The sequence below is a fragment of the Erythrolamprus reginae genome, chromosome 1 (genome assembly GCF_031021105.1).
Source record: "Erythrolamprus reginae isolate rEryReg1 chromosome 1, rEryReg1.hap1, whole genome shotgun sequence".
NCBI lineage: Eukaryota > Metazoa > Chordata > Lepidosauria > Squamata > Dipsadidae > Erythrolamprus > Erythrolamprus reginae.
The window spans coordinates 348,586,175-348,600,442 of NC_091950.1; the positions used below are offsets into that span (position 1 = coordinate 348,586,175).

Sequence of the window (14,268 nt, forward strand, 5' to 3'; positions counted from 1 at the left end):
TAATGTGTGCAATTGGGGAAACCACAGGGAGGGTGGAGGCCCTGTTTCCTCCCAGAAGATTCCTAGAGAGGCCCCACAGAGGCTTCTCCCTGCCTTTTCCGGTTACAGTTTCGGAGGCTCGGGTTTGTAAGTGGAAAATGGTTCTTGAGAAGAGGCAAAAAAATCTTGAACACCCGGTTCTTATGTAGAAAAGTTTGTAAGTAGAGGCTTTCTTAGGTAGAGGTACCACTGTACCGTGATGGCTACAGTGTATTAAGATACTCAATACTGTATATCTTCTGAAACTTTAAAGAGTCAGTTGTTATTAAAGGGGTACAGAAGCCTGCCTCTGTAAAAATAATAATAATTGGGTGTGTATGTACCTTTTTTTATTTCAAGAAAGGTGTTTTGACTTTTATGCTTCTAGAAAAGTTCGTAAGTAGAGGCATTCTTAGGTAGAGGTACCACTGTACAAGAATCTAATCAACTAATGGTCAAAGCTAAATTGGTACTAGATAAGGGTCAGTGAAATTCACTGGAGCCTGAACTTGGATCTGTTGAGGCAACGCAGTGATTCCAAACTGATGACATGTTTAATACCACCTTGCAGCTCAGCCTACTCTTCTCCTACATGTTATTCATTTCATCCAAGCCTTCGGCTGTCTGTTGAATAACCCACAATAAACGGGTTTGTACATTGTGCAAAACCTAAGCAAACTTCATTACACCTACTTGTGTGAACCTAGTCAGTGGATTTTTGCTTGTGCTCCCCAAACCTATAGCCACTCCAGAGGAAAGAATACACATGCATGTGTTGTAAATAGGAAATTATCTTCCTCCAAGTTAGATTTTGTAATCATCCTGCTAGTCTGCATTCTGGCAGCAGCTTTCTGGAATCAGGCAGCATTTTCCTCTAGTGCTTGCAATCTGATTATTTAATTAGAGTTGGTAGGATTTATACCGTGGGTCTTCTACTACAGAGCAACATTGCTTTTCTAAAGAACTTTTAGTACCAAAAGGCATTACTCAGGTTGCCTGTATGCTTGTCCAACATACTTCTCTCTTATGCCTCACCCTTTAATCCAGTGTTTCTCAACCTCAGCAACTTTAAGGCATGTTTTATTCCCATACTGGTTGAGGAATTATGGGAATTAATGTCCACATGTCTTAACATTGCAATAAATCTTTGGTTTTCCGCAGCACAGTTATAGTTATTTACACTGTCTTAGAAAGTTTTATTTAATTAAGAAAATGTATACGGCTGCTCAACTCACTCATAGTGACTCTGGGCAGCTTACAAAGATAAAAAAAGTAATATTAAACAATAAAAAGCAATAATCCTTCACCCTCCTGATAACGACAGTCAATCAAATAAGCTCTCTCTCACTCTGTGTTCCACAGGCCCATTGGCAAAACCAGGGGTTAATCTTATTTCTGCGGGGATGATATTCCACAGGGAGGGAGCCATCACAGAGAAGGCCCTTCTTGGTCCTACTAGATGTACCTCCTTAGGAGATTTACACAGTCTTAGAAAGTTTTATTTAATTAAGAAAATGTATACGGTTGCTCAACTCACTCACAGTGACTCCTTAGGAGAGGGGACTCACAACATTCCCTGCTTCCCTGCTTTGCTGGTTTGCTGATTTGGGTAGATGTCTCCAGCAGAAGATCATCTTTCAAATAACCTGGTCCCAAGTCATGTACATCTTTAAAAGTGACAACCAGCATCATAGGGAGGACACAGAAGCAAATCAGCAAGCAATGCAACCCCTGCAGGAGAAATAACACATGTACACACCTAAGCCTGCACAAAACCATGTGGGCTAGTTTGTTTAAGTTTTTCTGGAAGCCTCGCTGTCACGTTATAATTCTGTAACATCTACTGGAATAAATACCATGGGTACATACTTTTGTTTGAGATCTTTAATGCCATACTAGAAAAGATCTTATTCATAGTGCCCTGTATCCTTTCTCTTTTCCCACACAAAAGCTGACTTTTGAAATTCCTGAAGGAAGTATAGAAAAACGTTCATGTGCCGCCTCTATTTTGGTTGAGGCAGGCAGGATTCCCTTGAGTACCATTTGTTGGGGGTCAAGGGAAAGGGAGGGAGCCTTCTCTTTCTGCTCAAGATCCCCATGGACAATTGGTGGGCCACTGTGTGACACAGAATGCTGGACTCGATGGGCTTTGGCCAGATTCAGCATGGCTCTTCTTATGTTCTAAAGCATTTATACTAAATGTTTTTAGTATAAATTTAGATTTGTTGTAAATTGTTTTTTCACTTTGTTGTGAGCCACCCCGAGTCTGCGGAGTGGGGCGACATACAAATCTAAATAAACATAAACATCTATATTTTTCCCATCTGCTTATTTTTCCTCCCTTTCAGGCTGAAAAATGGATGCGAGGAAAATTCCACGATCTGAAGGATGGTTGCAGATTTCAGGAATGGGAACGGATAGCTCAAATATTACACAGAGAGATGAAGGATTTTGAGAATACCATCATCAAACTGAATCAGGTAAAAGGTGGTCTGTGGGCTGCTTCCTCTTACTTTACACCTGCATGAAAAAAGACACCTGCAATTGTTCAGTAGCTCAGAATGGCTTAAACCTCCTCCTATCTACAAGATCCAGAGAGGGGAGAAAATACCAGTTTAAAAAAATTAACCAACCTTTTTCATGCTTTTCTGGAAAAGAAACAAAGTGTACATTCTTTTACTTCAGTGTAGCATGTTAATAGACATAAGAATAAATATTGCATAATTGCATTCAAAAATAAAACGATCACATTCTGTTACAAGTAAAGCTAGTGCAGATGTTCGTGAGATAGTGGGCTGCTGGAAATTTGCCAGTCCCTTCTTAAAGGCCAACTTTTTCTCCCTCTGTGGAATTTTCCACCAAATACCTCCCAGCTAAGTAAAGAATAAAGTCCCGGAAGAAAGCAACAGCAAACTGCTTGTTGCCAAGAAAATAACATGGATATGTTCATGAACATAACTAAACATCACAATATTTTCATTTTTATTTATATCCTAATCAAGTCACGTTAAAATATTGTAATTGTACTAATTAAGCAATCAATTATGTAAATGAATAGGATTATATAAGCCTAAGATAAATGTTGATATGAAATACTGTAAATACTAAAATAAAAACTTTTTTTTAAAAAGGATATACCCATGAAACCACCAAGTGAAGCTCAATTTGAAGTTTTTAATGCTTAATTGTTTCCTTCTTACTTATTCCACGGTTAATTTAAAATCAGATGAAGATGAACTTTACAGAAGTTTCTATTAAAGCAGATTTTCTTCGGACAAGAATAGTAGCGCAAGTAAATAGATTTCCCTTCTCTTTCTCACAGCTACTTTTTTTAAAATAAGATTTTTATTTATTTATTTTTTTTACAAACATATCAATGCACAGTGTGGCACCTGGTTGTCATACATTCTAATACAAATAAAACTAATATCATTAGTAATATTACTTTCAACCAGTTTATATATTTCTAATAAAAATACATATTTATATAAAGTTGCAATCTATCATTATTCAATTATTCCATGTTTTCTCTTATTATTGCTCATATTTTATTATATAAAAGTGTATACACCAATATTCCCCTTTTCTTTTATTTCTAACCCTAATTCTAACTTTTGATCATTTTGTTAAATAACATTTTCTTTCTATCCTACCTAATTTCTAATCATGTTACCTACCTACAAAAAAGGAAATGAAAGATAGTGGAAAGAAAAAGCAAATTTAAAAAATATCTATCTATCATCTCTTGTCCGCTTCAATACTTTCATTTCTATGGGTTTTTTTACGTGTCTCCCATATTCCTCTTTTAAGATCTTTATCTCTTTTTACATCTGCTTCTTAGCTTTTTCAATCTGAGTACTTTCCACCACCACCCTCCTTCTCTGCCTAGTTTCCAGAATTTCTGCTCCTGCCCATCTCCCTTTCAAAGATATCTTCCTGTATCTCCAATTCTCTTTTCAGCTCTCTTAATATATTTCCCCCCTGATTCAATTCATCAATCATCAGTCATTCATCAGTTCTTTATTGTGTTTTCCTTCTTTTTTTTAATTCCCTGGTTCTTTGTCGCAATCTTTTCCTCCATTTCTGCTGTTAGCTCCTCCCTTTCCTGGGTGTTTTGATCTTTGCTCATCATCCCTTGTATAGTTTCTTTCCCATTTTTTCCATAATCTCCCTAAATCCTTTCTCCATAATATCCTTTGTGCTTTGGAAAAGTAATGTCATCTCCTTTAATGTTTCACTTGTTTCTTCCTTATAAAGCATCTTTTTTTTTCCAAACAAAATCCACTTTTGTTCCACAGTCTCAGAGCTATTTATTCAGTCCTTAGGTTGCTCTTCAAAGGGTGCTCTAATCACAGTTAGAGGCCCGTTTATGGTCTCAAAAGAGTCTCTGGAGCCTGGGAAGGCTGTTTTCGCCTCCCAGAGGCTCGAGGAAAGCCTCCAAAACCCAGGGAGGGCAAAAATGCCCCCCTATGATACAGGAGGCTGACTAGGCCATTCCCACTATGGCCATGTCTACGCAGCAGCCAGGCAGAGAAGCTCTTGCTAAAATTTTTGAAGACCACCCCTACTCAGTTGCCACTATTCAATTCTCACCTGATTGATTCAACAGATATAACCAGTGTTGGTTATGACCTATAAAGCCCTTCATGGCACCGGAACAGAATATCTTTGGGACCGCCTCCTGCCGCATGAATCCCAGCGACCGGTTAGGTCCCACAGAGTCGGCCTTCTTCGGGTCCCGTCGACTAAACAATGTCGTCTGGCGGGACCCAAGGGAAGAGCCTTCTCTGTGGGGGCTCCGACCCTCTGGAACCAGCTCCCCCCTGAGATTAGGATTGCCCCCACCCTCCCTGCCTTTTGTAAACTCCTTAAAACCCATCTCTGTCATCAAGCATGGGGGAACTAAAACATCTCCCCCTTGCTCATGTTGTTTTGCCGTCTGATTGATTGACTGTGTGTCTGTTTTTTATATATATTGGGATTGTTTTATTAATTTTTTTAAATTTAAAATTGTAATTAGATTGGTGGGAATTGGATTTGTTACTAAGTACTGTTTTTATTATTGTTGTGAGCCGCCCCGAGTTTCCAGAGAGGGGCGGCATATAAATCCAATAAATCTAATCTAAATCTAATCTATAGGATTCAACTGAATCTTAGTATCTACCTTACACCTTTTTTTTTAGGTTTATTAAAATACTAGTGTACAGACAATCTTTTTTTGTAATACTTTCCCATTGCCCCCAAATTAGTATATTTTGATCCTCGACTTGTTAGATGTTCCTCATCTGCTACATTCTATTGACTATCTACATTCATAACTGACTTTTGAAAACAACCTTGCAACCTTGCCAGTTGACTTCTTACAGGGCTTAACTGTCAAACCTTTATAAAAATGACAATCTAGGCCAAATAGAATATTCTGTGGAAATTTTATTTTTTTGATTGATAACCTCATTTTCTATATTTGTTTTCCATTGAGTAAATGCATTTGAAAGACAATATGGTTGCAGTTGCAACTTTGTTAGCATATTTTCCTCATCTTTCCTGCAGATGGGTGAACAGCTGATGATCCAACCAAAATCCAGCTCAGAGATAGAGAGACGGCTTCAGACCTTACAGGAACAATGGCAATTGCTGAAACACATGGCAACAAATCAGGCTAAAACAGTAGTTGGGTTCAAGAGCCTACAAGAGTTCAACCAGAAAGCTGAACAACTGGAAGCTTGGATAAGGCAGAAGGTAATTACTTAGGATAAGTAGGAAGAAGGCCAAAAAATTAGTCCCAAATACATTTTCTTTTCAGATATGTGATTTTGTTCTGGTGGCAGAAGTATAATTCATCATTATTATTTTTCTGCATCATCATTCTCTTTGATGGAAATGGGCAACCTTTTTGAGTAAGGACCTGATTGGATGTGTCCAATAATCTCTCTAGAGTGGGCAGCACTGAAAACATTTTTTTCCAAATTTTATTTTGTGGTGGTTAGGATTGAAATAACCGCTCAAGCCTTTGCCCTTTGAGATCCTCCAAAATTGCAAACACAATATTTTTTTGGGGGGGGGGGCAGGGGTGGAGAAGCCCTAGCTATGGAGAGGGGCGGCATACAAGTCTAATAAACCTTAAACCTTAAAGACCACCAAAATTTTATTTCTGCTTAGTCTGGGAGGTGTCTCCAGAAATTTCAGAGAGAAAGCTGAGGTCTATTCACTTTTTGTCATTGTTTCAAATATTTAAGGGAATTCAGGGTTGTCACATTTAAGAAATCATCTTTCTTAAGTGGATACATTTTCCTCAATAATTTGGGATAGAAATAATATTTCTCATCTCCACTCCATTCCCCACTTTCCTCAAACTAATGTTACTCGGATGTGGTGGATTTCAGTTCCAGTAGTAAACCCAAACTTCATTTTGTAACTGTTACCTTTAAGGAAAGTGTATTTAAGGTTTTATATACTGTAATGGAAAATGTATCTTTAAAGCTCAAAACAGAGAGAAAGCCAGAAGAACCTTATAGTGGTCGAAGTTTATCTTCAGTGTCCCAAGGGGGGTTGTTTTTGGTTTTGAATTCTATTAGACATTTTAATTTCAGTATCCATAACTTCTGTCCTTCACTTATATTCCATTTTTTGACGTAAAATTATTTGTATGTTTGTTTGTTTGTTTGTTTAATTGATTGATTGATTAATTAATTAATTAATTTGACTTCTATACCATCCAATCCTGAAGTACTCAGAGCGGCTTACAATAAACAATATAAATATAACACAATAAAAAAGAAGTCAAATATAAAATCTAAAACAATAAAACCCTCATTAAAAACTCATAATAGGACAGTCACAACAACATCCATACATACCATTCATACGATTTAGCCATGATGGTTGTTAGTTTAAAATGTAAATATTTCTAGAGTTTCTTTCCTAAACTTGAAAAGAATGAAGAAAATCCTACCCCATCATAAATATTAGCAACCTTATTTAATTTTGCACAATTTACACAGATCTTAATATTCAAGTTTTTCTGGTATGCACATTTACAAGCACAATTCCTGTGTGTATTCTGAAGAAATATTTCCACCTTGTAAAATTTCCTGTAAATATTATGGTCACTGTGTTTTCCAGAATCTCTCATATTTTAATCATCTTTTCCTCTCTAGGAAGAGAAGCCTTTGCTAGCTATTTTACTGCAAGAGAAGGCAGATAAGGTACAAATCACCCGGCAGATCCTTGACTTAAAGCAGGTAATCTTCCTGACATTCCTTATGGGAATTTGTGTTGTGAATAGCATTTGAAGGATGTTTCTACTTTCATTCTACTTTCTGTGTCTGATGTATTTGCAAAAATATTTTGTCTTAGAAAATCTCCTCAAAGTTGGACTCAGACTGAGCAAGTCCTCTTAAGGGACCCAAAGCTTAGCAGGTTAGCTGGGAAGAGTTCAATTCCCAAGGAAGTGGAGATAATTTTTGGGACTGCAAGCTGCCACTAGTTTATTGGATTGATGTCCTACTTGGTTTGTAAAGGCTTAAGAGGTGATGTGGTTGAATGTATGCAGGAATGTCAATTTCCATGAGGGAAGGAAGTGGTGGTGTATCATTGCTTGACCCAAAAGCCCTGGACAAATTTTGTCCAGTCTCCAACATTCCTTTTTTTTAGGGAAATTTGTTGAGAAGGTTGGATTCAGTAGGCTGTAGAGAAGGGTTATCTGGATCTTTTTCAGTTGGGTTTCAGACAGGAGCATAATACTAATGCAACATTGCTTGCACTTGTTGATGAGCTCTGGTAGAGTCTGGCATTGGTGGCTTTCATTCTCCTTGACCTTTGAATGGCTTTCAGTATTATTGGTCATAGTATCCTATGGTGGTTTTTCTCCTTTCTGGGTGGTTCCTGTTGGCAGGAGGAAGAGTTTAAGCATGAAGGCTCAATACTTTCAACTCTTGTCCTTAAAATCTACATAGGTTTGGTAGTTGATACCCAGTTGTACATAATGACAACAGACTGGGCAAATGATGTCGCCAGTATCTTCTGCTGAAGTCCAGAGGCTATGAGGATTCAGATGGGGATGAATAGATTCATGTTTCATCTAAGGAAGAATGAGTGGCTGCAGGTGTTTGGGTTTGTGTTCTTGGAAATTTTCCATCTTTAGTCCTGGGTGGAGTAGCACTTCCCATTCAGGATTGGTATGGAATATGGGCATTTTCTGGACGCGCAACTCTTTCTAGAAGTGCAGGGGGTGGCCAGGAGGACCTTTGCACATATCTATCTGTTCATGGACTAATAGATTCTTCAGACATCCACTGAATATGAATAGTAATAATACATCTCAATATGCACACATACACTGGCTATTTTCTGCACTGTACTTGATGCCAGTTTAATTTCTATTGGAGCAAAGAAAGAGATACTTTAATGAAAACTAAGTTTACATTACTACATTGTTGCCTCTCTTCTGCTTTCCCCCAACACCCAGGAGGAGCTGCAATTCCAAGCTGTGCACGAGGAATTGAATAGCCTGGCTCAAAACCTTGAGAAACAAGGGAAGAGTGAAAGCAGGAGTGTCATGGCGCGACGCAAGTACCTGAATAAAATGTAAGCCCAGACAGAACGTACTAGTTCAGAGACAACAAGCTAGAGTGTCATCTTATCGCATTTCTCTTAAATTTCCATGCTTGATATCTTTCTATTAAAATTCAATCATTAAGGCAGCTTTTTCAAGGAGAGAGCGAGCTAAAATGTGTACCTGTCCTCCTTCCATCCTTTCAGGTGGCTTCAGCTCCAGAGGACATTAAAGGAACATTATGAAACCCTGCAGAAGGCACTAGAAGCAGCTACTTTCCTCCAGCAAGCAGATGTGCTCCTTTCAGTCATCCATGCAAAGGTACTAAGGCAGTGATGGCGAGCCCATGGCACAGGTGCCACAGGTGGCACTCGGAGGCATGCGAGCCATAGCCCTAGCTCAGCTCCAACATGCATGTGTGTGCCAGCCAGCTGATTTTTGGCTCGCACAGAGGCTCTGGGAAGGTGTTTTTGGCTTCCAGAGAGCCTCTGGGGAGGTGGGGGAAGGCATTTATACCCACCACTGGCTCCAGGGAAGCCTTTGGAGCCTGGGGAGGGTGAAACAGAAGCCTACTAGGCCCACCGGAAGTTGGGAAATGGGTCATTTCCAGCCTCCAGAGGGCTAAGGGAAGCTGTTTTCACCCTCTCCAGGCATTGAATTATGGGTGTGGGCACTTGGGTATGCACGACAACGTGCGCACGCACTCTTTCGGCACCCAAGGGAAAAAAGGTTCGCCATCACTAAAGGATGAGATTGGGGTGAAATGCTACTGGTTTGGCCCAGTTCAGGCGCACCGGTAGTGGCAGCCACCGGTGGGTTGGAGAATGGTAGTGGCAGCAGCATGAAGCTCTCCCACCACACCTGGATGTCGCCATTTTATTTTATTTTTATTTTTACCCTCTGCATGTGCAAAGCCTTCTACGCATGCACAGAGAATGAAAAAGTGCATGCGACTATGGCGTGCACAACAGTTCGGAAGGATTTCACCACTGGGTGAGATGACATTCCAGGCAACTGCACCATAAAAATAGATCTGGGTCATGGAATTACCTAGAAGCATGTATTTGATCCAGCAGGATGCATCACTTTTACCCAAGCCCTCAATTATGGGCAGTTTAATCCAGACTTCAATTATGCTATATCCTGGAAGCTGATTGTGGCAAGATCAGATAGTCAACCCTGCAGCCAGGAAGGAATACTGCTCCCTGGAATATTTCATGACATACAGATCTAGCTGTACTATCTTACTTTATAAAGGTTAATGTTATAAAGGTTGTTTTTATGCTGTAATTTCACCTTCCTTATAACAGATGTCCTATATTTCAGCTTTTAACAAGGTTGGGTAAATCTGCTGTACAATTTCTAACTTTACAATATGAAGCTTTATAATTGATGTTATTCACCCATGTTAGATTTAGAAGTTGTCCTGAAGCTCAGAAATCTTGACTTGGATCATACAAAAATTCAAACTTTAAGAATTTATTTTTAAAAAAAAAAATAAGGTTATTGTTTTTATTAAGTAACATTATAATAGATATTCTGAGGATAGATTCATATATTTTGAGAAGTGGGTAGGGGATACCCCCACCCAAACCAGGATTAGATTGCTAGCTGTCTCCCTAGGTTTAAAATCTACTCTTTCTATTACAGTTGAGGTATCTTTATGGAGAAAGAAAACAGAATGAATCTGAGTCAAGTCCAGACATGGATATCCGGGATATTGCCAGCCAGGTTATGGTAAGTAATGGAATTATTATCCGGAATACTTAAGTTGAGAAAACATTATTTTTAGATCATAGAGGACCCATTTAGATCATTAGATCCAACCTGCTACTCAGTGCAAGAATCCAACAGACATCTAGCCTGCTTGAATGTATCCATTGAATAAGAACCCACCATCTTCCTTTGTGATAGGTTCCATAGAGAATCAGAGACATCATGAATCCTTCATAGCATTAATAGGGATAGAAGAGATCTCCTACCTCCTGTCAAGTACAGGAATCCTCATACCATTCTGGACAAATGGCTGTCCAGTCTTTTATTGAAAACCTCCAGTGATGTAGCATTCACAACTTAAGGAAAAAGGCTGTTCCATTGCTGAGTAGGTTATATAATCAGGAAATCCCCCTTAGTTCAAATTTGGATTTCCAACAGTTGTTTCTTGTATTGCCTCAGGTGCTAAAGAGAATAAATCTACGCCCTCTGTACTGTGAAATCCCTTCGTGTATTGGAAAATTGCTATCATGTCTCTCCTTACCTTTTTCTTCTATAAGTGAAACACCGGGTTCCTTTAAAACAGTGCTTCTCAAATAGTGGGGCGGGGCCCCCTGGGGGTGGGCACGGAGGGATGTTAGGTGTGTGTAACCCGGGGGAACGTGCTTTTTTTTTTTTGCCACAGGGAATAGGGGTTTTTTGCACCAAACAATAGCATACAACACAGAGCAGGAGATATGAAGTGAAAGAGTAGTAGATCCTTGGAACAAACTGAAAGAGTAGTAGATCCTTGGAACAAACTTCCAGCAGACGTGGTTGGTAAATCCACAGTAACTGAATTTAAACATGCCTGGGATAAACATATATCCATTGTAAGATAAAATACAGGAAATAGTATAAGGGCAGACTAAATGGACCATGAGGTCTTTTTCTGCTGTCAGTCTTCTATGTTTCTATGTTTCTAAGTGCAGATAGCAAACCTTTCAGAGACATCATTTATTTATTTATTTTATTTGTTTATTTGTCATACAAATATAGTATTGTATTGTAGTATGTTTAACATAATATAAGTATAAAGTAGAGATAGAAAAGATACAAAGGCATTAGGACAGGAATGGTAAGCACAAAGGTGCACTTATGCACGCCCCTTACAGACCTCTTAGAAAAGGGGAGACGTCTATTGTAGATAATGTAAGGTTGAAGATTTTGAGATTGGGGGAAGAAACAACAGAGTCTGGTAGTGAATTCATGAAAAATATTTAACAGGGATGAAATGAAAGGAGGAGACAGACGGAGGGATAACAAAGCATATGTAGCACTTGGCCTCACTGTGAGTACGGTGGGAGACAAGGAAAGACTGGTATGTTTACTGTGTCTAAAATGTTGGCAGCGGACAGAATGAAGCCAAATAAATTAATGCGTCACTGAAACACATTACACTCCAATCACACTGATAAGCTGCTTGAGTTTTTTCAGTGAAAACATACCTAATATTACAAACTATCGTCCCGACAGAAAGTCGGGGGTGCACAAAATGTTTACTTCTTCCTAGGAGTGGCATAACAGAAAATAATTGAAAAACACTGCTTTAAACACTCTTGATAGAATTTAGCCTTATTATCACTGTTGCTTAGAACTACCCTCTTTCTCACATATTTTCTCCAATCTGGCCACTTCCAGATCTGTTAAATTCAATTCCCAAATCCCTAACCATAGAGGTGGGTTCCTCCCGGTTTGGACTAGTTCTCCCAAACCAGTAGCAACCCGCTGCTGATGTCACAATGACATCACAGAACCAGTTTGGTCAGTGCCGGTCCAAACTGGACACTGCCATCTTTTAAAAAAAACTTTTTAAAAAATTTTCCGTTTTTTTCCATTCTGCTCATGTGCAGAAGTCAAGTTTCCAGCAATGCACATGCATCGCCATCTTGTTTTCAGCTTTTTGTTTTTTGGAATTTTAAAACATTTTGGGGGGGCACTGGTCACATGTGTGCGCGCAAAGAGTATGTGCAGCCATGCAGCGTGGAAGGAAGCGAACTGGCAGTGAGATAAATTAGAACCCACTCCTGCCTAACCGTGCAAGGTTCTGATATTGGTCCTGCACTTCAGCTCCTGTACTATATCCAAAGTCAGTGGTCCATCAATACTAGTGGTTATACAGTGATAAAAAAATTAGGAAGCTAACTTTTCAGCCGAAGCTCTAGCTCCTTAAAAAAAATGTCCTTGTTGATATGCATTTGCATCTGAAGAGCTAAGCCAAAACATTTCTGTGGAGACGTTATATGTTAGATGTGCACAATGTGACTCATCAAGCTGTATTTGGCTCATGAAGAACTCAATAGATCTTTCTATAGCCTGTAACTGAAAAACGGAGTTTGGCAAGCACTTGCCTGGCCACAAAGCACATGCCAAGTCGGATGTCTTTCATTTGGTGGATCATGTTGTATGGACCCAGCCAGTGGCAGATGGCCAGTTACCACTCCCAATTATTCACGTTGTACCTTTTCCATACCTTTAGGTGCTAGATGTCACCATGTCACAACTTATAAGCCTTCATCCCAGTTTGGCAGCACAAGTGTCCCTCAAACACCAAGATATCAAGGAGAGCTGGGCCCGATTACAGCAAATGTTGAGGTAATTTGCAGAATATTTGATCTGTAACTCTTTTCATGGATTTTGTTAAGTACTTTATTTATGAAGCATCTAATTTTGGAATTCATAGAGATTTTTTTTTAAAAAAAAATCTAGAGTTACCATCAGCACATCCTGCCTTTTCTGGTATGAGTGACTGAAGAAGGCATTCAGAAAAAGTTCACAAAGACGCAGGAACTATAAAGATCTCTGCTTCAGCAACAAAGCAAAATTAAGAGTTCAGCAATCATTCCAGTTTATTCGGGCTTTATACAAACACCACCTTTTTAAGTAAAAGATTTTAGCAAGTAAACCAGTTTCTCAACCGCAACAATTTTAAGATGTGAGGACTTCAACTCCCAGAATTCCATGCTGACTGGAGAATTCTAGCTGTTGAAGTATATATAGCTTAAAATACCTGTGGCTGAGCAAACCTGGCCTAAGCGCAGAGAAAGGCTGGAATAAAAAGAGCCCCAAGGAGTTTATGGGTAAAAGATAAAAGGAGAAGGATTGGTATGTGATATATAAACTTTAATTCAGAATCATCTTACAGTAAATGACTATTCTGGGTGGATAGTTTCATATATGAAGAGGGCAATAGGTTAATTACATAGTCACATTACATAGGTTAATTACTCTAAAATTCTAAGAGTTCTTCCTTAAAAACTGGTCCTCAGAATGGAATGGAATGGAATATAATTTTTATTGGCCAATTGTGATTGGACACACAAGGAATTTGTCTTCGGTACATATGCTCTCGGTGTACATAAAAGAAAAGATACATTTGTCAAGAATTATGAAGAACAACATTTAACGATTGTCATGGGGTCAAATAAGCAATCAGGAAACAATCAATATTAATAAAAAATCTTAAGGATACAAGCAACAAGTTACAGTCATAAGTGGGAGGAGATGGGTGATAGGCATGATGAGAAAAAACTAGTAGTAATAGTAGTAATCACATTACATAGGTTAATTACTCTTAAATTCTAAGAGTTCTTCCTTAAAAACTAGTCCTTATATGATGGTGGTGAATATTTTTAGTTTGTGTGTAGAATATTACTTACACTACTGAAGAAGTTACCTAGCCTGGTAACAAAACTTTCAGAAACCAAACCACAAACTCAGAAAACGAACTTCTACCCTTCCTAGTCCTTATATTTGTTTGATTTCCAAAATATTTTTTCTTGCCTGCAAGTCTGAGGGCAGGAACATATTTTATTAATCTTTAAATTTCCACCTGTGGGAGCCTATAATTTTACCCCCACCAAAAATGATTTAAATAATACAGCTGTAATGAACAGAGCTAAGATTGCTCTGAGACAAGGCTAGATTTATTCTCTAGTGATTTT

At 38.7% G+C, this 14,268-nt stretch overlaps 1 protein-coding gene across 5 annotated transcripts in view; it reads left to right on the plus strand.

Moving 5' to 3' along the window:
- LOC139157445 (uncharacterized) overlaps positions 1 to 14,268 on the plus strand; it is a 92,658-nt gene that overhangs the window by 24,124 nt on the left and 54,266 nt on the right. For all 5 annotated transcript variants that reach the window (XM_070734217.1, XM_070734218.1, XM_070734219.1 and 2 more), the window contains 7 exons: positions 2,367 to 2,498; positions 5,569 to 5,757; positions 7,176 to 7,259; positions 8,486 to 8,604; positions 8,779 to 8,893; positions 10,223 to 10,309; positions 12,804 to 12,919. In XM_070734217.1, coding sequence (XP_070590318.1) covers positions 2,367 to 2,498; positions 5,569 to 5,757; positions 7,176 to 7,259; positions 8,486 to 8,604; positions 8,779 to 8,893; positions 10,223 to 10,309; positions 12,804 to 12,919 — 842 coding nt within the window. The remainder of the gene's footprint in view (positions 1 to 2,366; positions 2,499 to 5,568; positions 5,758 to 7,175; positions 7,260 to 8,485; positions 8,605 to 8,778; positions 8,894 to 10,222; positions 10,310 to 12,803; positions 12,920 to 14,268) is intronic.